This window comes from Geotrypetes seraphini, chromosome 5, assembly GCF_902459505.1.
Source record: "Geotrypetes seraphini chromosome 5, aGeoSer1.1, whole genome shotgun sequence".
Lineage (NCBI taxonomy): Eukaryota > Metazoa > Chordata > Amphibia > Gymnophiona > Dermophiidae > Geotrypetes > Geotrypetes seraphini.
This window is the reverse complement of record NC_047088.1, coordinates 220,599,353-220,618,025: the sequence shown is the minus strand read 5'-3', so window position 1 is coordinate 220,618,025 and position 18,673 is coordinate 220,599,353. Positions and strand designations below refer to the sequence as shown.

The following is an 18,673-nucleotide window of genomic DNA, read 5'->3' as shown; positions in this document are numbered from 1 at the left end:
TGGCCTCTTTGAGAGCAGGAAAGAACCTTACTCTCTTATGGCCATATTGAGATTATATTTGCATAGGCTGGTGCCAATCTCAATATGGCTGCCGAGACTGCTGCAGAAATGTTTGGTAGTCATTTTAAAATGGCAGCAGCAACTGCAATGGGCAGAGCAGCAGTCAGGAAAGAGTAGGTTTTTTTCCTACTCCTGAAAAGGCCACTAAACCACTAGGGCTTGTTAAGATGGTCCTTGGGAGGGCCTACTGATGCCCAAAGGGTTTAGAGGACTGCAAAAGTGGCCTGCAGGGATCTGTTCTCTGTCGGGGAGGGGCAGTCACAACATAGGCACAACTTCTCGGTTTCAGCTTCAGTTCCAGCCAATTCCGAGCCATGGATTTTGGCCATGGATTCAGTTTCAGCTGGAACCAAAACAATTGGTTTTGGTCAACCGCCTAGTTTCAAAAAAAAAAAAAAGGGGGGGGGATCAATATGGCATAGGGGACAAAGTTCTGTGCACAGAATAAGAGGGGATTCATATATGATGATCTTAAGGTCACCAAACAAGACAACATCAAAAGCCAAAAAGATGCTTGGCTATATTAGGAAAGAAATGGCAAGTAGGAAAGGGGATGGTGCCTTTAGTACATATCTGAGACCTCTTTGAAGCACCGAGGGGCCGATGCTCAAAGTCAGCCCACGACACAAGAACAGCATGAGAAATAAGTAAACAATGCTCGAAGGAAAACGTATGCAAATGATAAATGTGGTATCTTTGCACTAGTAAACAGAATGTAGGGGGAGGAATGTGCCTGGCACAAGCGCGCAAAGTTTTAGTGGCAAGTGTGGCCGTTGTGCATATGCCCAGATGAGAACCAAGCAGAGCTAGCGCATGCTGGTGCTGCTTTTCTGTGCTTTTAATACGAACCTTTCAAGAACTGTTTTTGCATTTTAAATTTTTGAAAGGCTCATATTTAAGCGCAGAAAAAGAGGAGCCCTCTGTGTGCTTTCACTTTGTTTTGATCGAACAAACGCACATGTTTCTCACTAGTTGTACTTACTTCCATGGGCTTCCTTCGGCTTGTCAAATGAAACAAAATCTACAGTTCAGTGGGAGATTTTGCCAAGAAATCCTATCTCAAAACTTTGTTACGCAGCCTCTGAGCTTGGCAGTATGTGTTTGGCGCTATAGGCCAAGCAGTCACAAAACAGAAGAAATATCTACCGCAAGTCCACAAGCAGGCAAAACAGTGGAGGAGACGGTAAAAAGTACAACCTATAAGAACATAAGAATAGCCTTACTGGGTCAGACCAATGGTCCATCAAGCCCAGTAGCCCGTTCTCATGGTGGCCAATTGAGGTCCCTAGTACCTGGCCAAAACATTCCAGAACCCCAAAGAGTAACAAAATATTCTAGAACTCCAAAGAGTAGCAACATTCCATGCTACTGATCCAGGGCAAGCAGTGGCTTCCCCCGTGTCATTCTCAATAACAGACTGTGGACTTTTCCTCCAGGAACTTGTCCAAACCCTTCTTAAAACCAACTACGCTATGCGCTCTTACCCCAACCTCTGTTCCAGAGCTTAATTATTCTCTGAGTGAAAAAAAATATTTCCTCCTATTGGTTTTAAAAGTATTTCCCTGTAATAGATGAATTTATTGAGTCGACTTTGTGAATCAATAAATTCATCTATTGGAGCGTCATAGGTTGTACTTTATTCCATCTCCTCCGCTGTTTTGCTTGTCCAGTGTTATAAGCCATCATTTGCTTCTGCACATTGATGTGCTTTTCTCTGAGCATTCTGGAATTATCTAGTGATCTCATTAGCATCCACTTAAATATATTAATGCAATTTGTAGCCATCTTTAGTGCCCACTGTAACACCGGTGCTTGAGTCTTCTGTGCATTGGGCCCTTATACCATGCACACAAATCCGGCAGTAACTTCACAACCCTTGTGTACTTTCTGGAGATTGCACCTTCAAAAGGATATACATATGGTGGAATCTGTGCAGAAGATGGCTGCTGAAATGGTCAGTAGTCTTCAAGCCTAAAGGGACAGATCAAAAGATCTTTATATCTTGGAAGAAAAGAATGCATGCGGTTCCTGACTCAGCAGAATTGGAAGCTAAATCAACATTTAGTTCTACTTATAGACCTCTGCCAGTTTCATAAAACTTTTTTCACTGATAAAACTGTGGTTCCATATCTATTAAAATCAAAATCTTAAAACTGATATAGGAATAACTCATCAAAAAGGATTTGATGATCACTTTGAGGATCTTATGCAGACTTTACTCCAGAATTGAAAACTGGAAACCAAATAGGCAGCCGTGATCTAAATAAGTCTTTCGGTTTTCTTGTGTTAAAGATTGCTATGATTCTGTTTTCTTTGTTGATCTGATGGTTTCCTAGCTTGATTGGACCTGGTTTTCACTGTGATATGAGCCACCAGACTGGATCCTTTACTTAAAAATAATTAGGCCCATATTTGCAGACATGTACAAACAAACAAACAAAAAAGCTCAACAAAATTTTAGTCATAAATATTTAGCATAAAGTAGCATCTTACATTACATATTTGCACAATAGTCATATAATTTATTTTTATTTTGTCAGGTTTGCGGAGAAAAACAACGTTTTGAAAAACTGATGGAACATTTTAGAAATGAAGATAATAATATAGACTTTATGGTAAGTGCCACTTATGGCTGTTGCTTATGCATGTTAAAATCTAAATACAGTGGAACCTCGGTTTGCGCGTAACCCGGTTTGCGAGTGTTTTGCAAGACGATCAAAACACTCAGCAAACTTTTGTCTCGCAAACGAGTGTTGACTCGCTACACGAGCTCTCACTATGGTGGCCCAGGGGTGAGTACCTGCCTGTGGGTGCCGCAGCCCTTGTAGCGTGGTGGCTTCCTTTCCCTGGGGATCGTGGGGCTCTCCTCCCTCTTCGGCCGATGCCTCTGCCGTTCACCAGCGCCTCCCAGCTTCTGAATCAAGCCGGCCATCCTCCAGACGCATGCGCAGGATCTCTGAACTCCCCCGTCAAGCCGGCGCCGCTCCAACAACACGCGCACCACGTACAAGCACGCAGGACGTGTTGTTGGAGCGGTGCCGGCTTGACGAGGGAGTTCAGAGGTCCTGCACATGCGTCAGAAGGATGGCGGCCGGCTTGAATCAGAAGGCGGGAGGCGCTGGTGAACAGAAAAGGCATCGGCCGAAGAGGGAGGAGAGCCGCACGGGGACCCCGGGGAAATGAAGCCATCATGCTACAAGGGCTGCAGCACCCACAGGCAGGTACCCACCCTGGGCCACATAGTAAACCTTGGTTGTGGAACGAATTGTTTCAGTTTACATTGTGGCCTATGGGAACATGTGCTTTGATGTACGAGTACTTTGAATTACGAGCATGCTTCTGGAACGAATTATGCTCGTAAACCAAGGTACCACTGTATTTATGTGGAGCAGATATCTGGGTTTGGATGGAGAGAACCCTTTCTTAAAGCCTCACTTATGCTGGGTTTTTACTAAGCATTTTGCTGTGAGCTGGCGAAGCAAATGTCCCGACGCTTATATGAATTCTTTGAGATTAGAAGCTCTTACTCTGCTTAGTAAAAGGAGCCCATACGGCCTCTTTTACAAAGCCGTTCTAGCGGCTGCTGCGCAGCAACAGCCCCGAAGCCCTTTAAATCTCTATGGGCTTTGGGGCCATTAGCGCAGCGCAGCTTTGTAAAAGAGGCCGTTAGTGTCCAGAATTACTCAGATAGCTTCTTTAAAGTATCAGTGTGTTTGGGGAGCTGCCAGTTATATCCAAGACCTGAATTTGCTCAAAAGAGGGGGGGGGGGGGGAATTATTTTTTAAAAATTTGTACATATTCACTTATGCTATATGTTTTGGAGAGGAAGATTGGTTGGTTTTGTTTAATATTTTATTTTCAAATTTTTAATGTTTTGGGGCAAAAGCTGTGCAATCATCAAGAACCCTGTTAAGTCTAGTTTACACTATGTAACATAATTTTTGTTCCTGGGCAGTAAATGTAATTTCTTATTTGTACATACCTAAAATGTATAGAAAATGTCTGTTGTTTTCATAAAACTGTTTTTGTGACCAGGATAGTCAAAATTTTGCAATTTACCTATTTAAAATGTGAAAACTACTACTATTTCTCATTTCTATAGCGCTGAAAGGTGTACACAGCGCTGTCCATTTAACTTGTAATAGACAGTCCCTACTCAGAAGAGCTTACAATCTAATATGGACAGACAGGACATATAGGGGTTGGAGACTTCCTTGCAAAGGTAATGAAAGGATGGATATAGGTGTCTTATGGTGAGTAGGAGGAGTTGAAAGCAACCTTAAAAAAGTGGCTTTAATCTTGAATTTGAATACTGCTAGAGGCGGAGCCTGATGTATTGATTCAGGCAGCCTGTTCCAGGCATATGATGTAGCAAGATAGAAGGGATGGAGTTGGCAGTGGAGAAGGATATGGATAGGAGGGACTTACCTGGCAAATGGTGTTCACGGGGGGGGGGGGAGGGGGGAGTGTAGTGGGAGATAAGTGAGGTAAGATACCGAGGGGCTGCAGAGTGAATGCAGTAGGTTAGTAAGAGGAGTTTGAACTGTATTCAGAAATGGATGGGGAGCTGAGTTTCATCTATTCATTCTTACAAAGTCATAAAAAAAATATGAATCACAATTAACATGTATTTATATTGAAGTTATATAAAGATGACCACAGAAGATTTAGAAGTGAGTATTTTTTTTGAGATTTGCAATTATATTGTAAGTCACTTTCACAAATTGGTCCCTAGATATAGACTCCCATCATGTTCTCATTATATTTTCCTTAGTAGTGGTGATCGAAGTCCAATATATCTTGGTAGAAGCATTTGCCTTGCTCCTCTGAGTATGCTCCCATGTTCTCCTTGAACGTCTCAAGATAAATATCAAGGACATGAACTTTGAAAAACATCCTACAGCCCATTTTACTGTAATTCTTCACCAGATCCTCAGCCAACTCCATGTAGTTTTCAGCCTTGTGATTACCCAGGAAGCCCCGAACCACTTCGACAAAGCTGTTCCAAGCCGCTTTCTCCTTCCTAGTTAGCTTCTTGGAAATTCCTTGCACTCCAGGATCTTCTTTATCTGTGGTCCGATGAAGACACCAGCTTTGGCCTTTGCCTCAGACAGATTAGGGAAGATGTCTTGAAGGTACATGAAAGCTGCTGACTCCTTATCTAGAGCTCTGACAAATTATTTCATTAGGCCCAATTTGATGTGCAGTGGTGGCATCAGCACCTTCCAGGGGTCCACCAGTAATTCCCATTTGATGTTGTTTCTCCCCACAGAGAACTCGGTCTGTTGTGATCAGTCCCGCCTTTGGTAGTATGCCTTTGTGTCCCTGCTGTCCTAAAGATAGAGAGAACAGGGAAACTTGGTAAAATCACCTTGGAAACCCATTTTGAGTGCCACCATTTTGAAGTCTCCGATGACCTCCTAGCCATACTCCATTGTACTTCAAGGCACCTAATAAGGTCTTGATGCTGTTGTAATCCTCTTTGAGGTATACTGAGTGAGCAAGTGGAAGAGACAGGTACTTGTTCCCATTATGGAGCAGCACGGCTTTGATTCTCCTGGATGAGCTGTCAATGAAGAGACACCACTCTTTTTCGGGTTACAGGTGATTCCAATTGCCTCAAACAGACTGGTGACATTGTGGCAGAAGCAGAGCCCATCTTGATGGGTGAAGAAGGTGGAAAAAGCTTGGTGATGCTTCCTCTGCTATGTGAGTTGAACACTTCCATCCAACAAGTTCTGCTGCTTGAGCCTAGACGTCAAAAGGTCCCCTAAGTTTACTCAGCTTGGAATCAATCTGGAATGTTCTGCAAAAAAGGTAAATTTCAAAATATCAATGTTCTGGTCACAAAAGCAAAGTTTAAGGGGAATAATAGCCATTTTCTATATTTTTGTGTAAATTAAGAAAGAATTCTTATTACCCAGGACCAAAAAAAAATTGTTACATAGTGTTATCTGAAAAATAAGACATGAATATCTTTTATTAGACTTGGAATGAATAAGTATTGTTGCATTAATGTCCTGTACAAATAATCTACCTATGAGTGATGCAGTGTTTAGAATGAAGTAAGAATACATTTGAACAATTTTTCAAGAGTTTTGCTTCCTTCATCAGGTCAGTTTTAAACTTTAAAACATCCTGTGATCAGGTAGATCTTTTCCTGGGTTTACCTGGATCTTTCCAGCCTAGTAAGGAATAGGGGATGGGACTTGATGTGCCACCTTTCTGTGGTAACAAATCAAAGTGGTTTACATATTATATACAGGTTCTTATTTTGTACCTGGGGCAAAGGCGGGTTAAGTGACTTGCCTACAGTCACAAGGAGCTGCTACTCGGTTCCTCAAGTTCTCAAGCCACTGCACTAACCACTAGGCTACACCTCTACTTGCTCTGCTCCGCTCCTGATGGTTATGATGGACAAGAATGTTGAGTAGATGCAGTGGTATAGTGATGGTGAGAGGTGCCCCTCCCCCACCCTCTTCTCTACCCCCCCTACACACTTCTTCCTGCCCCCTCCTGCTGTGCGCCCTTTTCCTTCCCCCACACCTTTTTAATGTTCCAGGTGTAAGCAGCAACCCCAGTCTGCTGCTCGTGAAATGTCGGCTCTTCCTCTGCTGTCACTTCCTAGGCATGGATCCAGGAAGTGATGTCGGAGGAAGAGCTGACACGAGCAGAAGGTTGGGGGTTGCTGCTTATGCTGGGAATGTTAAGGAAGGAGAGGAGGTCGGGTGCTGGCACCTCCACCAAGACGGTGCCCACGGTGGTCCCCCCTCCCCCCCACCTTTACTATACCACTGAGTAGATGGTAACTCCAGCAGTGGGGAAGTAAGTTCTAGCAGACTTACTGTCTGTGTCCTATGCACAGCAAGACTGGTCACGATGGGCTAGAGTAGACTTTGATGGCAGCTCCAGCAGTTGGAGAATACGGCCAATGCTGGGTAGACTTCTACGGTCTGTTTCCTGAAAATGGCAAAAGAACAGATCAGGATCAAGTATGCGCATTTTATTCCACATTCGTATTGTATGCTGTGAGTGTGGGTGCACATGCAACGTGACCTGTCTCCCCAGTTCTGTGGTGTTCCCCTGGAACATATGGAATGGCTCTTTGCAACAGTTGCATCGTTGTGTTAAGTTATGCAGGTTACAGCAATAGTTTGAAAATAGACTTTGTTTAAACAAACGTGTTCAGAGCATCATACAAATGCAACACTATCGCAAACCACTAATTGCTCATAAATGGTAACTTATACCAGATCTTACAGGGTCCATGTTTTGGCAGAATTTTGCCCTAAGAGTTTCAACTAGCATTCCAACCTAACTGCTCATTTGCAGCATTTTTCCAACCATCAGGACCCCTGATTAAGTCAAAGTTTCGCTGAAACATGGGCCGTGTAGGGCCTGGTATAAGTTACCATTTGTGAGCAATTAGTGGTTTGTGATAGTGTTTTTGCATGATGCTCTGAACACATGGTTTGTTAACCTTGATGCTTTTATATGTTTTAATGTTTGGATATCTCAGTTTTAATAAACTTTTAATATCCGATTGGTCCTGCCTCATTGAGAGACTATTATTCCATTTTTGTTTTGTTTTAGATCCACCAGTTTGTTTGGAACACAGGTCCCTCTTTTTTCTTTTGTGTTTATTTACTCAATTGCAGAATATTTTTTTTAAGTGCTTGAGAGCATTTTCTCCTCTTGGCCTTTCTCTTTCTCTCCTCCACCCCATATCACCCACTACTTTAAAAGTTCTGTTTCCTCTATCAGTAACCTCCAATAGGTGCTTTTAGCATAGACCTTTAAAACAAACTTGTTTTTGTTTCACTTTGGCAATTAATCTTGTTTTCCTCTACAAACAGATTTAAAAATTTTAGGAGCTGTTCTTGACAGCAGTCTTATTTTTTGGGAAAAACAGGTTGCATTGCTTATAAAGAAAGTTTTTCTCTATTTACAGTGATTAAGAAGGATTAGGCATTGCCTTGAATATGACCAGTCTAAATTGATTATACAGACAATTTTCTATGTGCTGGGTGTGGGAAGCTTCAGACATTGCAGAATACAGCAGCTAGGCTGATTTACTCCACTGCTAAATTTGATACAGTTAACCTCATTATCGATCAAAGCTCATTGGCCACCTGTTCAGGCTAGGATTTATTTTAAAGATTATTCATGATTTGGCTCCTCGAATGTAAGTTTTTTTCATTTTGATAATCTTTCCAACCTATAATAGTATTTCAAGGTTGAGAGAAGGTTTTTTTTTTTTTTTTTAGGAGATTTTAAGAAGTATATCAGTCTTTTCTTTGTGGCAACAAAAATGTGGAACAAGCTACCTGTTGGGTCTTAGATATCTTAAAAATTATATTTTATTTCAGAAATCTTTGAAAACCTGGTTATTTGAAAAATATATGTCAAGGTTGATGAAAGATATAACAATTTAGGACCTTTTAAATTTTGTTATCATTTTTTATTTTACTGTATATTTTGATGAGGTTATATCTGTATTTCCCTGGGTATACCTGGTTTCTTTTACAAACCGGTAATTTACACTGAATTTACAAGGTATCCGCGGACTACAAGTATTGCATTAGATTATATAGGATAAAGACCAGAATGCTCTGCTAGTTGAGATTTGTCCACTTTGGAAAGATGTGCATATAAATTTCCATATGCAATCTGACACCAGCTCCCCTAATTTTATACTTGACCTGGAATGGAGTAGAGGAATGGCCCTTAATGGAAAAAGAACTTCTAGCATTAGTACCATAAGACTATCATTAGGAGTCCATGGTCCTGGTGCCAGCGAAGTAAAGAGCTTCTGGGAGTCACAACTGCCTACCCACTAGATCTGAAGGAATTTTTAAAGAACTGGGGGGGGATGGTGCCTTAGGAGGCTATTATTGGCTTGGGCGTGGGACTTCCAGGTAGTGTGGGAGTGTTTGGTTTCGGGTTCAGTTGTGGCAGGGCTTGACTGGGGCGCCTGCAGCAGGGTCTTTTGTTAGGGGAGATGGCTTATGAAAATCTATGATTTTACATGTTGCTGGCCCCTTTGAGATGACTTGGAAGATTATGGTGTGGTATCCTGATGCTCCCAGGCTGATAGGCAACACTGCTTTCGAGGTGAAATCAAGCAGTGTTGATCTTTTACCATGGGAGTCATGGTACTGAAGTAACACAAATTAACTCCTATAGTAAATCAAGGTGCTGTAAAAGCCCACTTTTTACTTGTTTCATAACTTTCTTCCTAAATCTCAAAAGTTTCTCAGTCCTTTTGCTACTACTTCCACATGTGACCAAGACATGCCCCCAAACTGTTCCAGCATCACCATCTTCAACTTTACTGCTACGAGACCAGTTTTTAAGCTAACACTCAGGCTCCCTTGTATGTTTAACAAGTTTTGTAATAATCTACTCAGCCATCAAGTTTAATGAGGCTGTTTAAAAAAAAATAAAAATTGAAAAGTTCTCCCCATTGTATTGAATTTGGATTCTGAAAATAGTCCCTCCATGCAGATCACCTGAACTTGCTTGTATTACTGCTATTTAAGCTTGTAAATTATGCTTTGTGTCAGTTGCCCCAATTAGGGGCCTCATATTCCCCCTGTTTATTATTGTCTCTCAAACGCCAATTTAATACATCTAAGTACAGGTACTAAGGGATTCTGGGTGTACTCATTTCTTGGAACTCTGTTTTAGAGATACATTTAGACTTATGTACAAGCTCATAGGAAGCCTGACTTAATCCTATGTTCTCCCCTAAGGCCAGTTCTTTGTTCCATGCTGTTTTCCCTGCTTGTAGCACTGACATATTTGTAACGGTTTAACCCTTTGAGCTGTAGGTCTTATACAAGGTACTAGCTCATACCAAACTCTCAAATCGAAATTTGAATTTCAATATATTCTAAAGAATATAGGCATTCTGAAAGAATGAGGGAGGAAAGGAATGATAGTTTTATTGTTGTAGTTCTTTTTAGCAGCTAGGGACCTGGATTGGCCACCGTGAGAACAGGCTACTGAGCTTGATGGACCATTGGTCTGACCGAGTAAGGCTATTATGAATAAAAACATGATAATTTTCCAGTGTGGTTCTTATGAAGCATTATAAACCAATAAATTCAATACATTGGCCTACCTTTTACAGGTAATAATTATACAAACTTTCACAGTGTCTTCATCATTTATCTGTCAACATAGAAATGCAATATGCAAAATAGCTTACAGTATGGTCTCTTTGTACATCTTTCTTTGCTGTCCTGTTGCATGGTGTTTGTGACAGATTGTAGAGGTAAGGTACACTTGGTAAAGAAATGTGAACGTTGTGAGACCTCTGGCATATTACTGAGTCATCTGTAACGTGTCAGGACTTGGTTTCATAACATCTCTCTAAGATTCATTAATGAAATAACTCAGTCGAGGCAGGATTAGAACACAATGATTAAACAGGGTGCATTGCCAATATGTATTACTAAACCAGGTGTAATTCAAGTGATTACATCTTTTTCTTTTTGTAAGCCCTATTTTAACAACCATAACTATTGTCATCTCTTTATTTTTTTGCTAAAGATGAGTTATTAGAGCCAAGTGAATTCCAGCTAGTGCTGCTTATCTGGAATATTTTAACCCTTCAGAGAGAGATTGTAGTGCCTTATAAATCCTCACACCCTTGTATATTTTTTTACATTTTGTTTTCTAAAAATACAATAGCTGTTTGTTTCACTAATTTATTCAACATACTCACCATTTTTAAAATGAAAGAATAGTTGTAGAAATACTGAAGGTAGGAAAAACAAGCAAACAGTCTTGATAAAGATGCGAGTCTTCATATCCTTTGTCATATATCCTTTGAATTGGCTGTTTCAAAAACTGCCTTAACGTGGCCTATGTGAATATTCTTGGAAGAAGTTTATGCATTTTCTATTGTGTCAAGTGAATTTGAAGTAAAGGTCTAAACATAGCTTATAGTTTATTTAAAACTTTATATACTACCTTTCACAGCAAATCAAAGCGGTTTACAATAATAATTCAGCTAAAAACAGTAGAAAAGAATGCCAGTTGCCCCTCCCCACACCTCCAATCACCCCCTCCCCACCCTGAAAAAAAGTCAGGAGGAATGCCTCTCCCTTTTGCCACTAGAGATCCCCTCCTCAAACCCCTCCCCCCATACCTTTTAAGTTGGGAGCAGGAGGGGTGCTCAGTCCCTCCTTCTCCGAGGCCGCCAAGTCATAAGAATTTAAGAACATAAGGATAGCCTTACTGGGTCAGACAAGCCCAGTAGCCCGTTCTCACAGTGGCCAATGCCGGGCCTTCCCTTCCCTGGTGCATCATGTGCATAGTGTTTCCAAAGTGTTTAAGGCCTGATGAGAGCAAAGGGACGTTCTTGATCGTAAGTGTTAAGCAGTATGTGTGGTGTAATACAAACAGAGCCCATCACCCTGCTAACACTATGCCATAGTGGTGACTAAATTATGTTGTGGTGGATACTCCGCAACAGTTGGGACAGGAGAGCTTGTGAAGATTGAAGGAAAGATGGATGGAAAAAAGTACAGGCAGATCTTGAGGAAAACCTGTTCAGTCTGCCACAGGATAATAGCAGGATAATACGTAATCCTAAGCAAAAAAACAATAATAAAGAGACTCAGCTTAGTCAAAGACTGAATCCAATGGAAAAACCGGGAAGAGAATTTGGATTTAGCTTCCACTTTTTCAGTTGTAGCTTAAGCTGGGTTGCTTTCAAGTGAGCTATAAGTAAGTCTTCATCATCGTCATTCAGGTATAATAGGTATTTCCCTATCCCCGAAGGGCTCACAATCTGCACGAGGCAATGAAGAGTTAGGCGACTAGCCCCAATCCACAAAAAGTCACAGTAGGCTCTGAACCAGGCTTCCCTGGCCCCTTGCTTTAACCATTAAGGTGGTACACCACTTCTATGCAAGACCTGAAGTCTGCAGTCCACAGTCAGTCGCCTACCATCTTGAGAGAACCTGAGGTACTTTCAAAAAGAATGGATAAAAGCTGCATCATGTCACTGTGAAAAGCTGGTAGACACCTATCCCAAACAACACGTACCTATTATTGCAGCAAGAGGGGCTTCCACCTAATATTGTGTCAAGGAGTGTTGGAGAGTTAATACTTATTTGTTATTATTCATAGATTTTTAAGTAGGTCTTTGATGCTTTCCTTTGTCTGTCCAACATATATGCTACACTTTCAATATAAAGAAACCACTACTACTTTAATGTATTTTAATTGATCTTTTTAGACAGAAGAATTTAAAAAAAGTATGCAAAGGTATGAAAACTTTTACAAAGTACTGTATTTGATCCTTACAGACAGAAAATGAAAAGTTTCATTTTGATGAAGTTTATTATGAGGTATCTGAACGAGTGGAGAGCTCTGTCTTCCCCATGGCCAAAAAAATGTTAACAAGCTCAATCAAGTCAAACAAATGATGACTTTTGCTTATGATCATAAAGGCATCATCATCATAGACAAAGTTCCATGTGGAAGAAGTTTCACAGCAGTGTATTATCATGATTTTTTTTTTTGCAAAAAATGCACAGAAAAATGCACAAAACCCGACCTCAGTTGCTCTTGGCTGGGCCACTCATTCTTCACAACAACACTTGCCCAAACATAAGGAATGTCGTTATTGAAAAACTATGCAAATACGGCTGGGAGGTGTTAGCTCATGCTCCTTACAGTCCAGACATGAGTCCACCAAACTTCGACCTTTTTCCAAAGTTGAAAAACCTATGCGTGGACATCATTTTGCAACTCTGGAAGAGCTTTTTTTTGCAGATACCCGAGCCATTCAGCAACTGAACAAAAACGGTGTCTTGGATGGAATAATGAAGCTTCCTGAAAGCAGGGAGACTATATTAAAGGATTGTAAAGAAATACTTGAAAAAAATAAATTTAACATGCAAATTAAAATAAAATAAAAAAAAAAAATAGTGCGCATTATTTATGAAATGACCCTTGTATATAAAAATAGGCATGCTAGAAATTGGGATACCTAGGAAATGAAAGGGCAGATTTGACAGAAATTCATTAAGATGGTCGGTCTCAGGTGCTTTCGTCTTGTGCTCTAAAGGATGAGATTTAGAATTTGATAAAACCAAATGCATGAAATTAATTTCATTATATTGGATGAGATTAATTTAGAAATTGTTATTAGTCCCTGAGGGGAAACAGTATGGCAACATTAAATCTCATTTTCTCTTGCTTAACTGTGCTCTGCAATACTTAACTCACATTTCACTCAGCTATTGTTATTAATCAAAAGGATACCACACACCAAATAAACATAGTGCTGTACAGAAATACATTGGGATAATTTTATAAAATAAAAGCAGTGACTGGGGGTTGGAAGTACAGTGACATATAAAATTCACATAAACCACAAAACACGCCATGTATCTGGTATATATTAACTAGAAAAGTCAGGTAGTCCAGCCAAAGACTCCAATGGCTTTTTTCCGAGCAGAGCTGGCGGTTTGAGCAGGAATCCCTTCTGATGCAGCAAAGGCGAAACAGGGACTTCCCTGTCGAGGGTATTTTTAACGAGCAGTGGACGTTGAGAAACGGTATGAAGAGCGTCCTGAGTCAAGATAAGTCTGCTATTTTTTTGCTCCCCTTGCTTAATTAATTCCTGCCTGAGAGCAGGGTTTAGATCTGCTTCTTGTGTATCAGGTTGTGTGGAGTGTTTTTTGGCCCAAAAATGTCGTCCTATATTCAAGTATATATGGTAGGTGAATCCAATTTTTAACGAACACAACACGATGTAGAATGTTTGTTTTAAATCATTTTTATTGAGCAAACATCAGTCAACAAAATTACCAACCCAAGCAAAAATACATACAAAGCAAATACTGGAGATTATATATATGCTCAAAAAATTTTGGTACAGTAACGAAACAGTGAAAACCCTCTACCCACCCCAACCCCCAGAAAGGGAGAAAGGGAGAAGACAAAGAGAGAACGCAAGACAGGAGGAAAAAAGGGGGTGGAAGAGAAGAAAGACGAAATCATAGGCATGTCACAAAGCTTCTAACAAATTATTGAAAAGTTCAATATTCTGCTCCTCACAGCTGGAGAAAAGGAAGAAGATATAGAATGTTTAGATGTTCTTGTAGGTAATTAAAAATGATTGAATTGTTAAAACTTTATTTTTCAGGTATCATAATTAAAATATGATCAAGAGTAGTAGTTTAGCTTTAAACATAGAAACATAGAGTATGACGGCAGAAAAGGGACGTCAGCCCAACAAGTCGGCCCAACAAGTCTCCCCCTAAGCATTTCCCCAGAGCGAACCCACATGTTTATCCCTTTGTCCCATGAAGTTGAGCATGTTACTGGCCTCAACTACCTGACGTGGAAGACCATTTCAGCGATCAACCACCCTTTCGGTGAAGAAGTATTTCCTGATGTCACCATGAAGTCTCCCACCCTTGAGTTTGAGCGGATGCCCTCTTGTTGCCGTGGGACCTGTAAGGAAAAAGATATCTTCTTCCACCTCAGTATGGCCTGTAAGATATTTGAATGTCTCTATCATGTCTCCCCTCTCCCTGTGTTCTTCGAGAGAATATAACTGCAGCCTGCTTAGACGTTCTTTATATGGGAGATCCTTGAGTCCTGAGACCATCTTAGTGGCCATTCGCTGAACCGATTCCATTCTCTTCACATCTTTTTGATAAATGTGGCCTCCAAAACTGAACACAGTACTCCAGATGAGGTCTCACCATGGACCTGTACAACGACATTATAACTTCAGGCTTTCGGCTGACAAAACTTCTTCGGATGCAACTCAGCATTTGTCTAGCCTTGGCTTAAGCTCTCTCCACTTGTTTGGCAGTTTTCATATCTTCACTAATGATTACACCCAGGTCCTGTTCTGCGACAGTTCTTGTTAAGTTTTCACCATTCAGGGTGTATGTTCTGCAGGGGTTACCATTACCAGACAGGGGGAAAGGGAGAAGACAAAGAGAGAACACAAGACAGGAGGGAAAAGGAGGGGGGGAGGAAGGGAAGGGAAGAAAGACTAAATCATAGGCTTAGTTAAAAAAAAAAAGAAGACTTGCACAAATTTTAGGAGAACAGGTCTGTACCACTTATGTGGGGGTTCTCTGTCTGTCTCTTATGTCTGGTCATACCATGGAGCAGACTTCACTATAGGAGTCAGCCAGAAGCTGTATAGATGTTGGTATCCATGGACCGTTGATCTGACCCAGCACAGCACATCTTTTGTTCTAATAGAAAAAGGTTTCACTTTGACAGAAACTGGTTCATATTATAGTTTATTTTTTTAAAGCCACTATGAGAACACAGCATGGGTGGAGATATTAAGTGAACAGAATAGGATTTTGGGTGCTTTTACTGTGTTGATTGGAGGTGATGTGTTGATGGGAATGAGTACAGAGAACCGACATTTTCTTAGTAACATTTTGAAAGGGAATTATGCAAGTTTTGAATCCATCATTTTGTGGACCTGGTGAAAACCAACTACCTTTGTTTTAAATGATTGATTATATACATGACTGTGGGGGTTCTTTTATTAAGTTGCGCTAACCGATTTAGCACACGCTAAGATGCCCATAGGATATAATGGATGCCTTAGCATTTAGCGCGTACTTAATCAGTTAGCGCACCTTAATAAAAGGACCCCTATATGATTAAATGATTGAGCCTATAAGTAGCGATCTTGATTTTATTCTACTTTTAATTCATGTTCAGCTTAAAGAGTATTAGTATCCTTGCATTAGAAATTAGATCCATAAAAAGCTAAAAATAACAAATATAATAATTCATCATAACAAATGGAAATCAAAGATCTCCCCCCTTAGAAAGGAAACTTGGAGATCCAAGATGCAGAAATCAGTAAATAGAAATAACATTGCAACCTGGTTCTTAGACTATTTCCCCTCCCCCCCATACTGAATAAAAGAGATAAGAAATTAAAGTACAAGCAAAATAAGAAGTGTCTTCAGCATGTTCCCAGTTTAGTGCCATCGTCTTGATTTTAACTATATTAGCTGCAGTATGCTACATTTTCCTGTAATATTGTATTATATGGCCATTGATACGAAAGAAAACTATAATTATTTTAGGGCCCCTTTTATCAAGCTGTGGTAGAGCATTTTAGTGAGTGCCAGCGAGGTAAATGCTCAGACGTTCATAGGGATTGAATGAGCGTTGGAGCATTTATCTTGCCAGACCGCACTAAAACGCTCTACTGTGGCTTGATAAAAAAGGCCCTTAATGAGTAATGCTACCAAGTTATATATAAAAAGAGTTCTATTCCTATTTGTAAAAAATTGTTTGCATTAATCATTGCACACTGAACTGCCCACAATTTATTTATTTTTTTTCCAGGTGGCGTGCATGCAGTTCATTAATATTGTTGTTCACTCTGTAGAAGATATGAACTTCCGAGTGCATCTCCAATTTGAATTCACCAAACTAAGCCTAGATGAATATTTGGATGTAAGTATAGACTGCATTTCCCTTAAAGATTCCGAGTGTTCTAGATCAGTGGTTCCCAACCCTGTCCTGGAGGACCACCAGCCAGTTGGGTTTTTGGGATAGCCCTAATAAATATGCATGAGAAAAATTTGCATATAATGAAGGTGACAGGCAAGCAAATATGATTCTATGCATATTCATTAGGGCTATCCTGAAAGCCTGACTGGCTGGTGGTCCTCCAGAACAGGGTTGGGAACCACTGTTCTAGATACAATGGCTTCAAACAGAAGGGAAGGCCCACTGGCTATTTACCCTCATGCTGAGTGCCGCTGTATTGTAGCTTCAGATATGCCAGATGGAAAAAATCACATTGTTCTTTATCAGAGTTGGGAAGTTGTCATTTGACTATGTGTTGTCTGTACGTACTATTTTGGGAAGTGGAAAGTCCAAGTGATCAAAAGTCATTTGTTAAAAATAAAAACTTGAATTACAGTAGAAGATATTCCTCCTTAACGCTGAAGCATGAAATGCCTGCCAGAAATCTATAATAACAGTCTTTGTATTCTCGTAATTAGATTGTGGCAACAAATTCTTGAGCAGCTCATTTAGGTCTTTGCTACCACCAACAATTTATTGATTTATAAAGGTCAATTTTCAAACAATGCCCAGAGTACTAAATTATATTTTCAGTTGAAAAGTCACCTATTCTGTTCGCTTGTTGGTCTTTGTATTCTGTATTATTATCTCCAAGGTTCAACGTGAATCGCAAAATTAAGAAATCATCTATCTTCTGAGAGTTCCAGAGTTATGCATAGCAAGCCAGTGTGCATAAAATAGAAAAAGAAACTCTACTTAACTATCGGCATTTTCAAACAAATAAGCTTTCAATTGTTTTCTGAACAAAAAATAATTGTTAATTTGTCTAATTTATAGTGATAGATGATTTCATATAGAACTGTGTATGAGCTGAGCACGTATGGGGAGCTCTCGGTGTCGGTGGCTGGAAGAGAATGACACGGTGACAAAATTCATCACCGTTCCCGTCCCCGCGGATAACCGCGGGAAACCATCTTCATGTCATTCTTTAAGGAGAGAGGGAAGAATCAGAGTATAATTGGGCACAACCACTGACCCGCAAGCTTTGCTTTGAAGAATGCTGGTGTAGAAGGACCGAGGTTGAAACTGTCACTACAGAATGACAGTCTCTGGTATCCAGAGCAGATATTGTGATGTCATAATGCCTCATTCTACCAGTGCCTAAGAGCCAATCACATCAGTGATGTCACAATGGCTTCATTATTCTTGGCTCCCATAAGAATCAGAGTATGAATGGCCACAACCACTGACCTGCAAGCTTTGCTTTGAAGAATGCTGGTGTAGAAGGACCGAGGTTGAAATAGACACTAGAAAATGACATGGGATTATTTCCCGCGGTTATCCGCGGGGACGGGAACGGTGATGAATTTTGTCACCGTGTCATTCTCTAGCTGGAAGCCCTCTCTGCCAACTGACCCACTGGGTGGGCCAGAACTGAACTGAATCTGTGTGTGTCCCTGCTCGGCCAGGCCCACTCATGATAGGGTTACCATATGGTTCCAGAAAAAGGACGGACAGATTGAGACATTCGGATTTTACTTCCATTGCTTTCAAAGGAAGTGAAACCCAGATGTCTCAATCCATCCTCCTTTTTCTGGAGCCATATGGTAACCCTAACCCATGGCTATGCCACCAAGGTGGAATTTTCCTCTTTTTCACCCAATTGGGGTGGTTTATTGATCTGGATTAATGACTAGAATATCATTTTTGTGTGTTTCTTCTGCTTGAAACTAGCTGGCTTCAACAGAATTACTCCATAAAGTCCATTGCTCCCTGAATCACTCCTATGAAACCCTGATTGAAGTAATCAGTTTACTAGTCGTTATATGTGCCCCAGAGGAGGTGCAAAAGCCAATGGGGAAGATTTTTAAAATGTGTGTATTCTCATGCAAAATTGGAACACTGTATGTGTCTAATTGTATTGGACTGCTCATGCCCAGATGTCCCCTTTGAATCTGTATTTATTTTGTGGCCTGTATTATGTCTAAACAGCAGCATGATAGTTAACATTTACACATAAATGCTTTTAATGTTAGATTCTGAAAATTAGTGCTAATTTTT

At 40.5% G+C, this 18,673-nt stretch overlaps 1 protein-coding gene across 5 annotated transcripts in view; it reads left to right on the top strand.

The window, feature by feature from the left end:
* The window catches only part of FMNL2 (formin like 2), a 459,967-nt gene that overhangs the window by 334,598 nt on the left and 106,696 nt on the right, over nt 1-18,673 (top strand). For all 5 annotated transcript variants that reach the window (XR_004539577.1, XM_033945820.1, XM_033945823.1 and 2 more), the window contains exons 10-11: nt 2,601-2,675; nt 16,427-16,537. Coding sequence is in view for 4 of the 5 variants with exons in the window: in XM_033945820.1 (XP_033801711.1) it covers nt 2,601-2,675; nt 16,427-16,537 (186 nt within the window). In the remaining variant the exon portion in view is untranslated. The remainder of the gene's footprint in view (nt 1-2,600; nt 2,676-16,426; nt 16,538-18,673) is intronic.